General features: G+C 40.0%; 1 protein-coding gene across 2 annotated transcripts in view; it reads left to right on the top strand.

Moving 5' to 3' along the window:
- Nucleotides 1-13,490, top strand: part of COL14A1 (collagen type XIV alpha 1 chain) — a gene marked incomplete at both ends in the record, with an annotated part of 147,086 nt that overhangs the window by 42,823 nt on the left and 90,773 nt on the right. For both annotated transcript variants that reach the window (XM_084229787.1, XM_084229786.1), the window contains 4 exons: nt 4,286-4,415; nt 8,495-8,617; nt 10,808-10,957; nt 12,413-12,529. In XM_084229787.1, the coding sequence (XP_084085913.1) occupies nt 4,286-4,415; nt 8,495-8,617; nt 10,808-10,957; nt 12,413-12,529 (520 nt within the window). The remainder of the gene's footprint in view (nt 1-4,285; nt 4,416-8,494; nt 8,618-10,807; nt 10,958-12,412; nt 12,530-13,490) is intronic.

Genomic DNA, 13,490 nt, shown 5'->3' with positions numbered 1-13,490 from the left:
CATAAGAGTATCTCCCTTCAGGAATTTAGAATTTTATATGTTGAGGTTTCTTTAAGTCATTTCAGCTGTATTTCTTTTTCTAGATGGGAAATCTGGGTACAGGCTTAAAAATCATGGCTTTCCCATATTTTCTTAATTTCTACCATATCATCCCTTTTCATCTAGAACCTGAAAATTATTTCATAGGCATGTTTCCTATTCAGAGCAGATAGTTCCAATTTGGGTCCAAAAGAAAATTTTCTTTTAGTCATGGATTATGAATATGCCCTAGTTAGCCTTGCTATTTGCATGTCTTATCCACTGCCGCATTATTTTTAAGACATTCTAGGAAATACCTACAAATTTATCATTGCTCAAGAATAACATTATTATCCTTTCTTCTTCTTCCTTACTTACAAAGCCTGTGATGAAATTTTAATTTGCGTGCTTACAGAAATCATTTTTTGAGCCCAAAATTCTCTGAAGGAAGTTCTTTATTTCAGGCTGATGGGGGAGACAGAATATACAGTGATAACCCTGAGAAGCTGGAAGGCCCATTATGTTGGTCATGGAAAACATGGAAAGTTAGTGGGCACTTGAACAAAATAGGTTGAATTACAATTTCACTCACACCATATATTTCAAGTAGTTCATGACTAACAAATTCAAATAAATTTTATAGTTGGTTTAGGGATAGCAACTAAAAATGAATTTATATGTTTTCTTTCTCTTGTTATTGTCCTTGTGTTTTGATTTAGTTCCTAAAAAATAAGACCCATGAAAACTTCCCAGAGTAAAAGTTTTATTTTTGGTTTTTACTGTTTCACTCTTTCCAAGAAGCACATTCAGTTTCTTGGTAAATTATTCCTGCTAATTTGGAAAGAGTACCAATTTAATCTCATACGTACAGTTGCTAGCTATCCAAGGTAAAATAATAATAATATTGACTTTGGATTGTTTCTTGATAATTTTCTTCTTGCTAGTTTCTTTCATTTTACACTGTTTATTTGGAAACACTCAGAAATGTACATGAAGGAAAAAAAAAAAGATCAAAAGTCTTAAACACACATGTGCCCTAGTTAAATAAACTCAATGAAAATGAAAAATAATGATAAATTTGGTGGTGATTATACAGAAGTATTTCTGCTATCTAGAGGAAACTGCTAGATAGAAGACTATCTAGCAGTTAGTCCAGTGCTCACTAATTTGTGCACACTAATTTGTGCACACTAATTTACAGGCATTTTTTTCAGGTATGCCACTGAGGATTAATTGAGAATTTGTATCTCAGTGTTTTTATAAAGTGTCACCACTATGTAAATGTAATGTTAGTATCAGGATAGATCAAGATTTAGATTATGAAACTAAGGTAGAACAGGCAGTTGCAGATCTATATCAAAATTTACAGTAAAATCCTTTTATCCTTAAATCCCTGTGAATATCTTAAAATAGTGATGCATGACAGGGAAAGACATGACTAACATATATTATAAAATAAAATAGGAATTGAGTCCGGATTAGAAGAAAGTCTTTTTACTATGTCTTCAAATTTTCATTAGTTGTAAAAGCTGATTAAATGTACACAAGGAAATAATAAGATAGAGTATTGGAGTTGACGAGTAGTATGTGTATATACCTTTGTAAACCAAAGTCAAGGGCAATTAAGTTTACTTTTCAGGTTAAGGTAAGTGAAGAATTCATATTTTTTCTTAGAGTAATCAAACCTACCAAATACTTTCAATAAAAATCTTTTGGGCTCCTGGAACATTAAAACTACCTCACAAATATTTCACATAGGCTGGCTTTCAACTCTCCTCTGAGTTACAGAAGAGTGAACTGACATTGCCCTGAAATTTGTTGTTAGGATCACACATCTTTATTTGTGAAAGGCTGATCAGGATTTCAGGCTTTTCTGGAAATTAGATGTCAAAATCCATAACTATGACTTGAATTCTTAGCAGCAAGACATGTTCTAGAGCGGGGATATTCCAAGTGTGGCTTAGTCTCCTACAACTTAAGTTCAGATATTAAGATTAAGCTTCTAGATACATTGGTAGCAAATTGACATTGCTGCCAGACCCAAGAACAAGATCATTTTTTCCTAGCAATTTTGTTTTATTGCATTTTATAAAATGAATGTCTTCAATGGATGGCGTTTAAAGCAATTGCTCTCAGAATTTCACTACGTGGCATGAAAATCACTATCTAGAGACAGAACTTTTTGATACAGGGACATAATAAGGAGCAGGGAATCCTCTTTCTACTGAGGAAACAGCTTGTAGGGAGGGATCCAGGCTGCTCGGAGGAGTTGTGAGCGGCAATGGAGCCAGACATGAAGTTGCATCTCAGAAAATATTGAAAACATGAAGTTTGCTGGCTAGATTTGCATCTCATGTAACTATGCACATCTTTTATAGAATTGTTTTATAAACACAACCACCATCTGCTAAGACCTGTAGCATCTGTTTTCAGTAGAAGCCTATCTTTACCCTGCTTTGTGCAAACAAGCAGAGGCCAAGCAGAAGGAACTTGGCATAAGAGACTTGCATTTTCTCCTGGGGAAGGAGGATCATTAGGATAAAGAAGGATGCATTGCTTGCAAGCCATGCAGGCATGCGGGGAGGTGGGTTGTGGGTAAAGTGAGGTTCCTCTGATCCATTATGTAGGAAATCAATTGTCAATATAGCTCCTTTACTTAATAGCCATGTGGGCCGGAATTCCCCCCACTATAAAATCAGTGTAATGATACTCTATTAGAATTCTTAGAGTAGCACCTGGCACATAATAATGCTGGGCAAATGATGACTATTATTATAAACCATAGCAAGTACTTCCTGGGAAGTTAAATGAGTCCTCCAAGATGGTACGATTGCTTTTTAGTACTCCACAGGCTAAATTTGGTTGATTCCAAGGTCTTGTACTTCTCAGTTTGAGAGATGAAAATATTTAAGGAACATCAACCTGGGTGGTGTATCAGACAGTCAACTTGGAACGAATGCCCAGGCTCTGTGCCATGGACAAGTTATATTGAAATGAAACACCCGAAGAAGCTGTGTTGACGGAGTTAATATAAGTCAGGGCAACCACAATTCTTCCTTTACATGTCCTTAGTGTCCAGGCTACCTAACTCACTCTAGAATACAACAGAGTTCCTAATAAAAAGTCTCCCCTCAACACCCACAGTACCATATCAATACAACCGTGTAATATTTCAGCGTCATTTCATATGAGGAGCAAAATCATGTGAATCCAATATAAAAATACCTAATTCAGACTTCCTATTTTTTCATATATAAATTTTAAAAAGTATTGCTTTTAGAGTTTAGAAATATCTTAGCAACCGCTCCTTCTGAGTTCATCTCAAGGCTTTCTATGGCTTATTTCATGATTTATTGTTTCCTATCCTCATCCAGACATACACGGCACAGTCCTTTTGCCTGCTGGCACTTTACCCAGCCCTTGAATCGAAAAGCAACTAGCTCCAGCTGTCTCAGTCTTGTGACTCCTCAAACGCTCTTGGGTCAGTTCTTACACCCTAGCATTTTTCCAGCCATGATTAAGCTCTTTAAATGGCCCGGGGACATGCCAGTATCTTACTACTGGAGCACAGGCAGAGGTTTGTGGTTTGAGTGTGGAAACGTGGCTTCTCAGGTCCATAGATTCTTCTAGGGATGCCAGAATTGGAACTGATAGTCGTGTGGTGTCTACCCCATGTTGGCATTTCATTTTTTGCAAACTTAAGAGATGGAATGATGGTGGCTTCAGATTGAGAAGGACATCTCCTTGCAGAAATGAAAAGATGGCCACATTTCTTAGTGTTGCTGATGTATGTTTTGACTCAGAAAACTTGTGTTTAATGTGTGTTCTGTTGTTTTTGGCTAGCATCTGTCCTTTTTAAAAGTGCTGTGATTAGTTTCTCTGAAAGGGTGAGTACTGGAAGGCTGAATTTCCAAGAGGATTCTTAAGGAGAATCAAAAATGTCAAGCAGGCTGGGTTATACAAGGAACACTCCTAAGTGATCAACACCTGCTTTCCAAATAAATGATTATTCTCTCTTCTGGATACTTTACAAGTGCTGAGAAGATGATGAGAAAATACTATTCCCTAGCGTCTAGAATGCTTCACATTTAATCCTGCATTAGTGATTATAAATGAAGGGATGTTGAGAGGGGAATTTCAGAGAGAAATGCTTTTGCATGAATGCTCTTTTTTTCTCATCACTCTCCAAGCACATCTTGCTTCTGATTATTTCAGAGTGCCGACAGTGCTGAAGACTAAAACCACTGTCCTTTGCTTTTGTGCCCAGGTTATGGTGCCTGGAAGCCAGAACCATCTCCTTCTGAAGCCTCTGCTTTCCAACACCGAATACAAAGTCACAGTGACCCCCATCTACGATGATGGAGAAGGTGTCAGTGTCTCCGCTCCTGGAAAAACTTGTGAGTGAAGTTTTCTCCCTGAAGATAGTAATGAATTGAAAATGCTTGTTTCCTGTAACACATCTGGAAAACCACACCGAGTGTGGTGAGAGAGCGCAAGGCTACGTGGAGACAGAAGATCTGCGTTTGAATCCTGTCCTCACGCATGCAAGCTGTGTGACATGGGGCAAATTGCTTGACTGCTCTGGGCTTCATTGTTCTTATATGTAAAAGCTTAAAAGCTGGGCCTCCCCGGTGGCGCAGTGGTTGAGCGCTGGGTTGCGAAGCTGCCCGCGGCCTCTGCGGCGCCAGTTCGATCCCCGGCTGCTCCCCCCTCACCAGAGGAGGGTCCCACATGGCGCGCAGACCTCTCCTGCCGCCCGCTGCTCCCCTCAGCAGTGTACTTCGGTCCTTCTGCCTGCTCTGCTCCCTGCTCTGGCTCTGGTGAATTCTCTCACCCTCCTGCGCTTCTGACTGTACCCAGTGCATGTATAAACAAAAAACAAACAAAACAAATGAATAAATAAATAAATAAAAATGCCTCTATTAAGAAAAAAAAAAGCTTAAAAGCTTAAAAAACCTACATCTACCCTCCAACATCTAATTTATCCCAAGTCTTGTTGATTCTCCAAAATGCCTTCTATGTGCCAGTCAACTTTCTCTTCATTTAAGTGCTCTGTTCCTATTTGCGTCACACTCACTAAAATGAGTGCTTAGAGCTTCCTCTTGCTTCCACTCTGGGACACTTCATTCTCCTCACAGGAGCTGGAGGAGCTTTACAAAGCAAAAATTTTCTCATGTTGTGCCTCTCTCAAGTATGCCAGTGACTTCCTGTTGTATCCAGATAAATTCCAACAGCCTCCCAAGGACCTCTAAGGTCCTATATGACCTAGACCCTGCTGGTCTCTTGGATCCCACCATCTAATGATTGCCCAACCTGACTTTCTTTCCTACTCTTTTCTGGAAACTTTAATCTCCTGCCTCAGGACCTTTGTCCCTTCCACACCGAAGAGTCCTTCTATCTTCTTTTTTCAGATGCTTGCATTTCTGACACTTGTCATTTTGGTTTCAGTTCAGTGTCATCTCAGACTTTGTGACAACACAAAGAAGCTCCCGCTCTCGACGATACCATCATAGTTTTGATTGGGTTGCTTGCTTGTTTTGATCAGGCTGTGGCACTATTTACTGTATGGCATGTTCTTACTTGTCTCCCGTCTCTGGAAAGCCCAGGACCTCCTCTTTACTGTTCCCCTCTGCACACTGCGGTGTGGCACAGAGGAGGCATGAAGAATGTTTGTTCTAGATGAACTTGGCTGTGATGATCAAGTGAGGGGTTGGCATGGAAACCCCTCATTAAAGCACTCAAATCTTGGTGTCTTCATGACTGTTTGATTGTCTATATTTATCTGTAGATTATCCTGGTGGTTTAAAATAGTCACCATTTTGTTATTTCACATGATTTTGTAGGTCAGAAATAGACAGGGCTTGCCGAGAAATCCTTTCATTTCACATAGTGTGGGTTACAGTCAGCTGGTGGCAGTGTTGATCGGGAGGCACCAAGACAACTAAACCCACATGTTGGCATCTTGGGGGGATATCTGGATAATCCTAGTTCTTACATGGTGACTCAAGAATTCTAAGAGGCAGAAAGTGGAGACTGCTAGGACACTACAGAGCTATGTCTGGGCTAGTCCACATCACTTCTGCTCTTGTCTGTAGATCCACAGCTGTCTGCTGTGGTCATGGGACACTCCCAGATTCAAAGAGAGTCACAACCTTTACTGTTCAATGGGAGGACAGTCAAAGAAATCTGTGCCATCTTTCATGTACCACACTTACCATGGTGATATGTGATGAAGGGATGTGGTTAGGGGATGATGGCTAGGATGGAATTCTAGACCTGGACACCCAGCTGGAGATTTTTCAACTAAGTCTGTCCAAGTTATTAAAATTCTACAGCCCAGCTTCTGATTCTTCTCAGCAAAGCAAATTGGCTTCTCCTTATGTGACAGCATCTATCCCTCCTTCCTGTGCCTGCGTGGGGAATGCCTCCACCCAGACTCCCACCATGCTTGCACATTTTGCTAAACATCCAGAGTATTGTGAGTCTTACGAGTTCCTACTGTTATTCCTTTTGAGATCCTACTGATGGAAAGAGGAAAAAGAAAAAAAAAAAAAAACAGTGGCGTGACAGTGGGTGGGCACCCAGGTCTTCACTCCACTTGTGCCAGTGCAGTGGGATCTTGACTTGCTCTCAGCTTAATCTACATGTTGGAATTTCTAGTATGTTTGGTATTTTGTTTCAAAATAAATTCTGAGAACCACATACCTAAACAATTCTTAAAGAAGAAAATTGAGTAGTATTCATTTAGCATTTATGGAGTACCTACTATGTGCTTTAAATACATCATCCTTCTTTGTCTTAAATCTAGGTTGTTAAAAAAAGCAGACAAGGATGATTTAAATAAGCATAATATATTCTGCTATTCTAAGTTGGTTTTAAGCCATCTTGTTTAACATTCTAATATTCCATAAATTTATTCATTCATTTATTTATTTTTACAAAAGATTGATTGATTGATTGATTGATTGATACAAGCACTGGGTACAGTCAGAAGCACGGGAGGGCGAGAGAATTCACCACAGCCAGAGCGGGGAGCAGAGCAGGCAGAAGGACCGAAGCACACTGCTGAGGGGAGCAGCGGGTGGCAGGAGAGGTCTGCGCACCATGTGGGACCCTCCTCTGGTGGCTGGGGAGCAGCCGGGGATCGAACCGGTGCTGCAGAGGCTGCGGGCAGCTTCACAAACCAGCGCTCCCAGCGCTCAACCGCTGCGCCACCGCCACCGGGGAGGCCCTAATCTTCCATAAATTTAATGTGAACCCTATCACAGTGGGGAGTGGAGCTGAAGGGAGGGGTAAGGGAGAGGGGAGAGGAGGAAGGAGGTGAGAAAATAAAGCCCCTCCGTCTTGTGGCTAGTTAAACAGCCTTATAGGTCTACTTTCCACCTTTATATGTTAAAAGTTAGCTTAATTTGTAAAATATTCTATTATAGTTGTAATCACACAAATAATAATGATTTAAAGACTATTCCTATAGAAATAAGACTTAAGTCTCATTATAGACATACCATTCATTACATGTAACAACATCTACATAGTAAACTTATTTCAAAGTGTTAATGGATGGCTACTTGTTTTAAGCAGTGGTCAACACAACTACATTCTATTAAGAACAAAATGAGATTGGTAATAATATCCATCAATGTGCATGATAGTTTACAAAGATCTTCCAAATACATGGCTGTGATTCTTTGAAAAAATTAACAAATGAGGGGCCTCCCTGATGGCACAGGGGTTGAAGTCTCAGTGCTATCAAGCTATCGCCAGCCACTGTGGCATGAGTTCGATCACCCACCAGGGAGCTAACCCCACATGGCGCAGCAGACCTCTCCTGTCTCACCCACTACTCCCCTCAGCAGTGTATTTCAGTTTAGTTCCACCTGTTCTGCTCCCTACTCTGACTCTGATGAGTCCTCTCACCATCCGCCCTGTGCCTCTGGCCTACACCCCAGCTGTTATATGCATAAATAAATAAAAATAAATTTTTAAAAAAAGAAAAAGAAAAAATAGGCAAATAATAATATAAAATTCTAAATAATGTAGGTGGTATGAAGATGAGAACCAAATAACTGATGAGAGTCTTCCCTGTGAGAGTCACCATCATCAACACTGTGATCATGGCCCTTGACATTGATGTACACACACACTTTGATAGTGGGACCCAGTGTCATCTGGACAGAAAATTTTAATAAATACTATTCAGTTTAGTTTTACTTAAAATTAACCAAAGAAAAAGGAACCAAAAAAAAAGAAAAAGAAAGAAAAACAATGAATGAACAAAAAAAAGGTCACCACAAAACAATTATTTACTATATATTTAATGTTTAAGACAACCAAAGATTCTCAAAGTCTTGTTTTTTGTTTTAGCACATTTGTTAAAAATTTTTAACATTATAGAAAGAGATCTTAGATTTTGTTAGTGTTGGTCATAAACGTAGATATCACACTAAGCCTCTGTTTTTCCTTCCCCCCAACTCAGTGCCACCATCTGGTCCCCAAAACTTACGGGTCTCAGAAGAATGGTACAACAGGCTGCGCATTACTTGGGATCCCCCACCCTCCCCTGCGAAGGGCTACAGGATCGTCTACAAACCTGTCAGTGGTAAGGAATCCTTTTTAAAAATATGCGGCCATGACTAGGATCTAAAGTGTCTTTTAAGATAAATTATTTTTTGTTTCAACTTTCTTTGGTTTGAAAAGGTGGGAGGGGCTTCTTACCTGTTTTGAAAGAAAAGCTTTATTAGTATGGTCAGTGTGAGGACAGATTTGATTAAAATCATAAAATTAGGACCCCTGCAAAAAAAACAAGGGGGCACATTAATAAACAGAGTATTCACTTACCCAGGCAAATAACTGCCTAAGGAACAGTCTTGACTCCACAGGAGTAGGAGGCACCTATGACTTAATGACTCTGTAGAGATATATAATAGTCTAATTAGTCAAAATCTCTGTTTTGTAATTCTTCTACCTCTTACTAATCTCTTATCAATTGGATGAAAGGGAAAATTTCCTTTACCAACTTCTCTGTCTCATCATGTTGGAAACTCTGTTGAGTATAAAATTCATCAAAGTCCTAAGATTATGATCATGAAAGGATTTTCTATTAACTTTTTAGCCACCTTGATCAGGAGACCCCCTCCCTCCTATCTCCACATAATTATACCCCGAAGGCAAGAGACTCATGCCAATAGGGGCAATTGCATCCTTGGTTCGTAGGCCAGTGGAGAGGAGCCGTGTGCATCAGCCCCCGTGGTAGTATCATTTCTCGACACTTTGCCCTTCTGTGAAGATTAGGCAGGAGGTTAACATGGGCACTATAAGACTATTAAAAAACTATCTGCCCTCGAAAATGTTAGTCTCACCCTGTTATCTAAGATGTTACAAAAATCTTTATATCACTTTTCAGTCTTTTCTACTGTGTTCCATTATCTGTTGACTGTTGTTTCCAGGTCCACAGTATTCCCACAAATATTCCCACCTCCATGTTTCATCTCTGAGAAGCATGAGAGCGAAATAGCAGGACTAGATGATGGATGCGTTAGAATACACTAATCTACTCCAGACTGATTTCTTGGGACCCATCACCTTTTATGGGGTCTCCTTGCTTAATTCTAAGGTCTGTGTTAATTTGCAAGACAGTCTTTCCAAATTTGTTCTTTGGCCCATTTTATATTTATCAAAAATTTCCAGGGGAAAATAGCTTTGTTTTATGTCAGTGATTTCTCAATTAGTACAATTTTGCTGCTCAACAGAAGTATTTTAGATTGTCTCAACTAGCTTTTGGCATCTACTGGGGACAGTTAAGTATCCTACAATTTATAGTCCACTCCCCTCCCCCATCCCAGTGCTCCAGAATCAAAAATTTTCCTGTTTAAATGTCAACAATGCCAAGGTTAAGAAATCCTGTCCTAGGTCAAGTTGGAGAACTGTATATGATTATTTGCATTGAGAGCCCGGGGGTGGGAATGTGCTACTGCGAAAACACATATAAAAATATATAAATTTTTAAATATATTGTTGGAAAGAGAGTTCTGAGGTAAATTAGTTAGTATTTAGGAAGTTGTTGCTGATTCAAAGTTCTTAAGGAATGAGCACATCTAGGAAAAGGCAGGAGGTAAATAAATTTGGATAAATTAGCAAGGAATGTTTTTAATGATGCTAACTCAAAAACTCCTTGATACAAGGAGAAAATGTAAAGACTTGAAGAAGCCAGCTAGTCAAGGATCTTGGGATAAGAGTGTCTTCTGATGTGGCGGTGGGAGATTTACAAGGACCTGCACCTGCAGGGAGAAAATAAATATTGTACAAAAATGAACAATGATATAAGAAAATTTAAAAATTTAATAAAAAATATCAGAGAACTTGCCATGGTAGCGTAAGTGTTGGCTCCCACATGTGATAAGCTACAGCATAGATAGAATTTGCTGCAATTTACATGCCTGCTGGGGACAAAATGGGTGTCTCAGAAAGGTCAATTGAGAGGACTTCTTCAATTTGGCAAGTGCTGGATAGCCTTTGGCCACATAGTGTCTATTTGTGAAAGCCTCACAATATGGTGGATGGTGGATTATGAACTGAACCAGCTTCTCTGAGTAAGCACCAGAGGAAAAACTATATCTGAGGAGAGGACTGACACCTAAAATAACCTTGGTGGTCAGGTATGCAGGTGTTGGAGCCTGAAGAGACTTAAGTTCAAACCCCAGCCCTGCCATTTGCCCTCTGTATAATAAGTACAATTGGCTTCAGATTTCCCATATTCATTTGTAACTGAAATATACTCTTTCTCCTACAGTGTCTGGCCAGACTCTGGAAACTTTTGTGGGAGCGGACATTAACACCATTCTTATCACCAACCTCCTCAGCGGGATGGACTACAATGTGAAAATATTTGCCTCCCAGGCCTCAGGCTTCAGTGATGCTCTGACAGGAGTGGTGAGAACAAGTAAGATTGATGTCCTGTGTGTGATTCTGCTGTCGTGTTCTCACTGTAACTCAATCCATGCTTGAATTTGGCTGTTTGGATTTTTTTTCCCTCTGCATTTCCCTTTCTGAGTAATGTTCCATGGAAAGAAAGGTATGCTCCTCATTTGGGGTTGTCTTTCAGAGTCCTAGTTGGCAGGTGGCAGGTCAGCACCACACATTCAAATGGACCTGGTGGTAGCATATGGGATTTTTTCCTGGAAAGCCTTTGTTGGCATTTTACAAATTAGATGAAACTTTCCAAGCAGCCTGTAGTCTGACATGGCCAACAAAGTCAGAGTGGGCTGGTGGGGAAATCTGCCTTGTCTCAAAGCCTTAGCCCTATGTCTTATACACACACACACACACACACACACACACACACTCTTATATGCACACATACATGAACACACGCCATCCATAATAGATGCTTGAACCACTCCAAAGACTCACTTCACTACCTTTTCAGGGTCTTCATGCCCTGGCACACCATCTGGGACTTTCCCTGGGCATTTACTACTCCCAGACACCCAGGCACGATGCAATGTTTTCCACACTCCAGCACGTATTTTCCATATTGCTGACATTTGCTTTAACTTCCCACCACCTGCGTAGCAGATTTAAGTCAACTTACAGAGTTTTTTAAATATTTACTTAAATACTTCTCAAAATCCATAGAATTACTCTAAACAGAAAATCAATATTTTTAATACCTATTCAAGATAATGCCAATGTGATACATAAATGAAAATAGCTGGGCTGTGTGCTTATTGCAACCCTCCTGGCTGTTGTGGAGATCCTTGTTCTGGACTCTACCATAGCTTCAAGTTGATTGCCTGTTGTGCCTCTACAACAGTGACCCCCAGCCCTTCCTTGGGAACACCACAGGACCCTTGTGCTTTTCCCCACCTTCTATGGCCTCTTTCCTTTGGTTCATCTTCATAGTCTTCTCTAGATTGCCCTGTCTGTGCCATTGTTTTCTGTCTCTGTGATTGTTTTATTGGTCTCTTTTCTTCTTACTCTTTGCCTCTAGCTTCTTTCCTCTGCTCCTTCCATCTTCTGTTCCATCCCTCTTCTCATCTTTAATAAATAAGTTGAATATTCCAAATATAGTTTAAAAGACTGAGAGTATTTAAATTGTTTTATGTTCTTGTCTTTAAAGTAAACAATTAAGTGTGTTTATTTGTTCTCTCTCCTCCCAAACAAAATGAAACCTTTCACAATGGCAAATAAATAAATGTATGATATGTGCTGTGATGCAAGTACTTTTTGAAGTCATAGAATAATTCTTTTGTGCACTAGTTAATTGTGGGTTGATGGATTTCCCATCTTTCTATATGAAACTTTGAGTTAGAATTGTGCATCTTAAAGCTCAGACTTGGGAACATTTGTGTCACTGCCTACAATATGGGACAATTATGTTTCTCTTTTTTTACAGTGTTTTTGGGTGTGACCAATCTTCAAGCAGACCAGATTCAGATGACCAGCTTGTGTGCTCAGTGGCAGGTGCAGCGTCATGCCACTGCTTACAGAGTAGTTATTGAATCCCTCCAGGGTAAGTGCAACTTGTCTGTGTGTCTTTGCCAAGCACTCCTGCATTGAGCTCTGTGCAAATTACTGTTGACAAACACATTAACATGATACAAGAGCCATCTTCTTGAGGAGGCAGCACTGTGGTTGAATCATGCAGGATATGGAGTCAGATGACTGGTTAGGCCAATTATTTAACCTTCCCAAATCCTGTTTTCTCATCAATGAATGGATATAACCATAGTTTTTGTGGCTCCTGGATCGCAGCAGATTCTAATGGACAGCTTTGAAAAGAAGTGTTAGGGATAGGGAGAGAATGTAGGACTAGCAGTAGAGGAGATGTAGAAATATTTCAACTTAGTTTAACTTAGAGTTTAGTCTTTCCACTTTGGAGTTGGGGAGATTAGGTTGAATTTCCTTAGCCTACAGAGAAATGTCATCACTGCCTTTGAAGTACTTTGCTAAGAGGCTCGCTTTTCCATGGGCAGATGAGTCCCAGTAACCACTGTTTATAGTCTAATCTCTCCTGTTGGCACTTCACACTGCCTCCACAGAAAATTCAGTCCTTGCTTCCATGGGGGGTGGGATGCTGGAGACAAACTGGACCCAATGTTCCATGTGATGGAGAAGTGCATTATTCCAGGGTGGCCAGTTTCTTAATACCTTAGCCAAAGTCCTACTGTTTGACAGGTAAGTTTTTCCCAGTTTTAAAAAATATATTCCCCATGGGCAGGAGAGGGGAGGTGTCTCAGATGAAGTCAGTGGAGAGGCTTGAACTCTAACAACAACTACTATCAACTTTCTTCTCTGGGTTTCACTGAAGCTGAGAAAGGATTCTAAATGACTTCTTTCAAGGCTTCATCTGAGGTAATACCTACAAATTTCCAAGGTTTTTGTGGATAAACTGTATAATGCAAGTTTCTTTGTAAATGATATAAAAAGGGACTTAAGCAAGAATGCCAATGTATTGGGTAATAGATTGAAAA

The sequence above is a fragment of the Talpa europaea genome (assembly GCF_964194135.1).
Source record: "Talpa europaea genome assembly, chromosome: 3".
Classification (NCBI taxonomy): domain Eukaryota; kingdom Metazoa; phylum Chordata; class Mammalia; order Eulipotyphla; family Talpidae; genus Talpa; species Talpa europaea.
The sequence above is the reverse complement of the archived record's forward strand: the minus strand, read 5'-3'. Positions and strand labels throughout refer to the sequence as shown.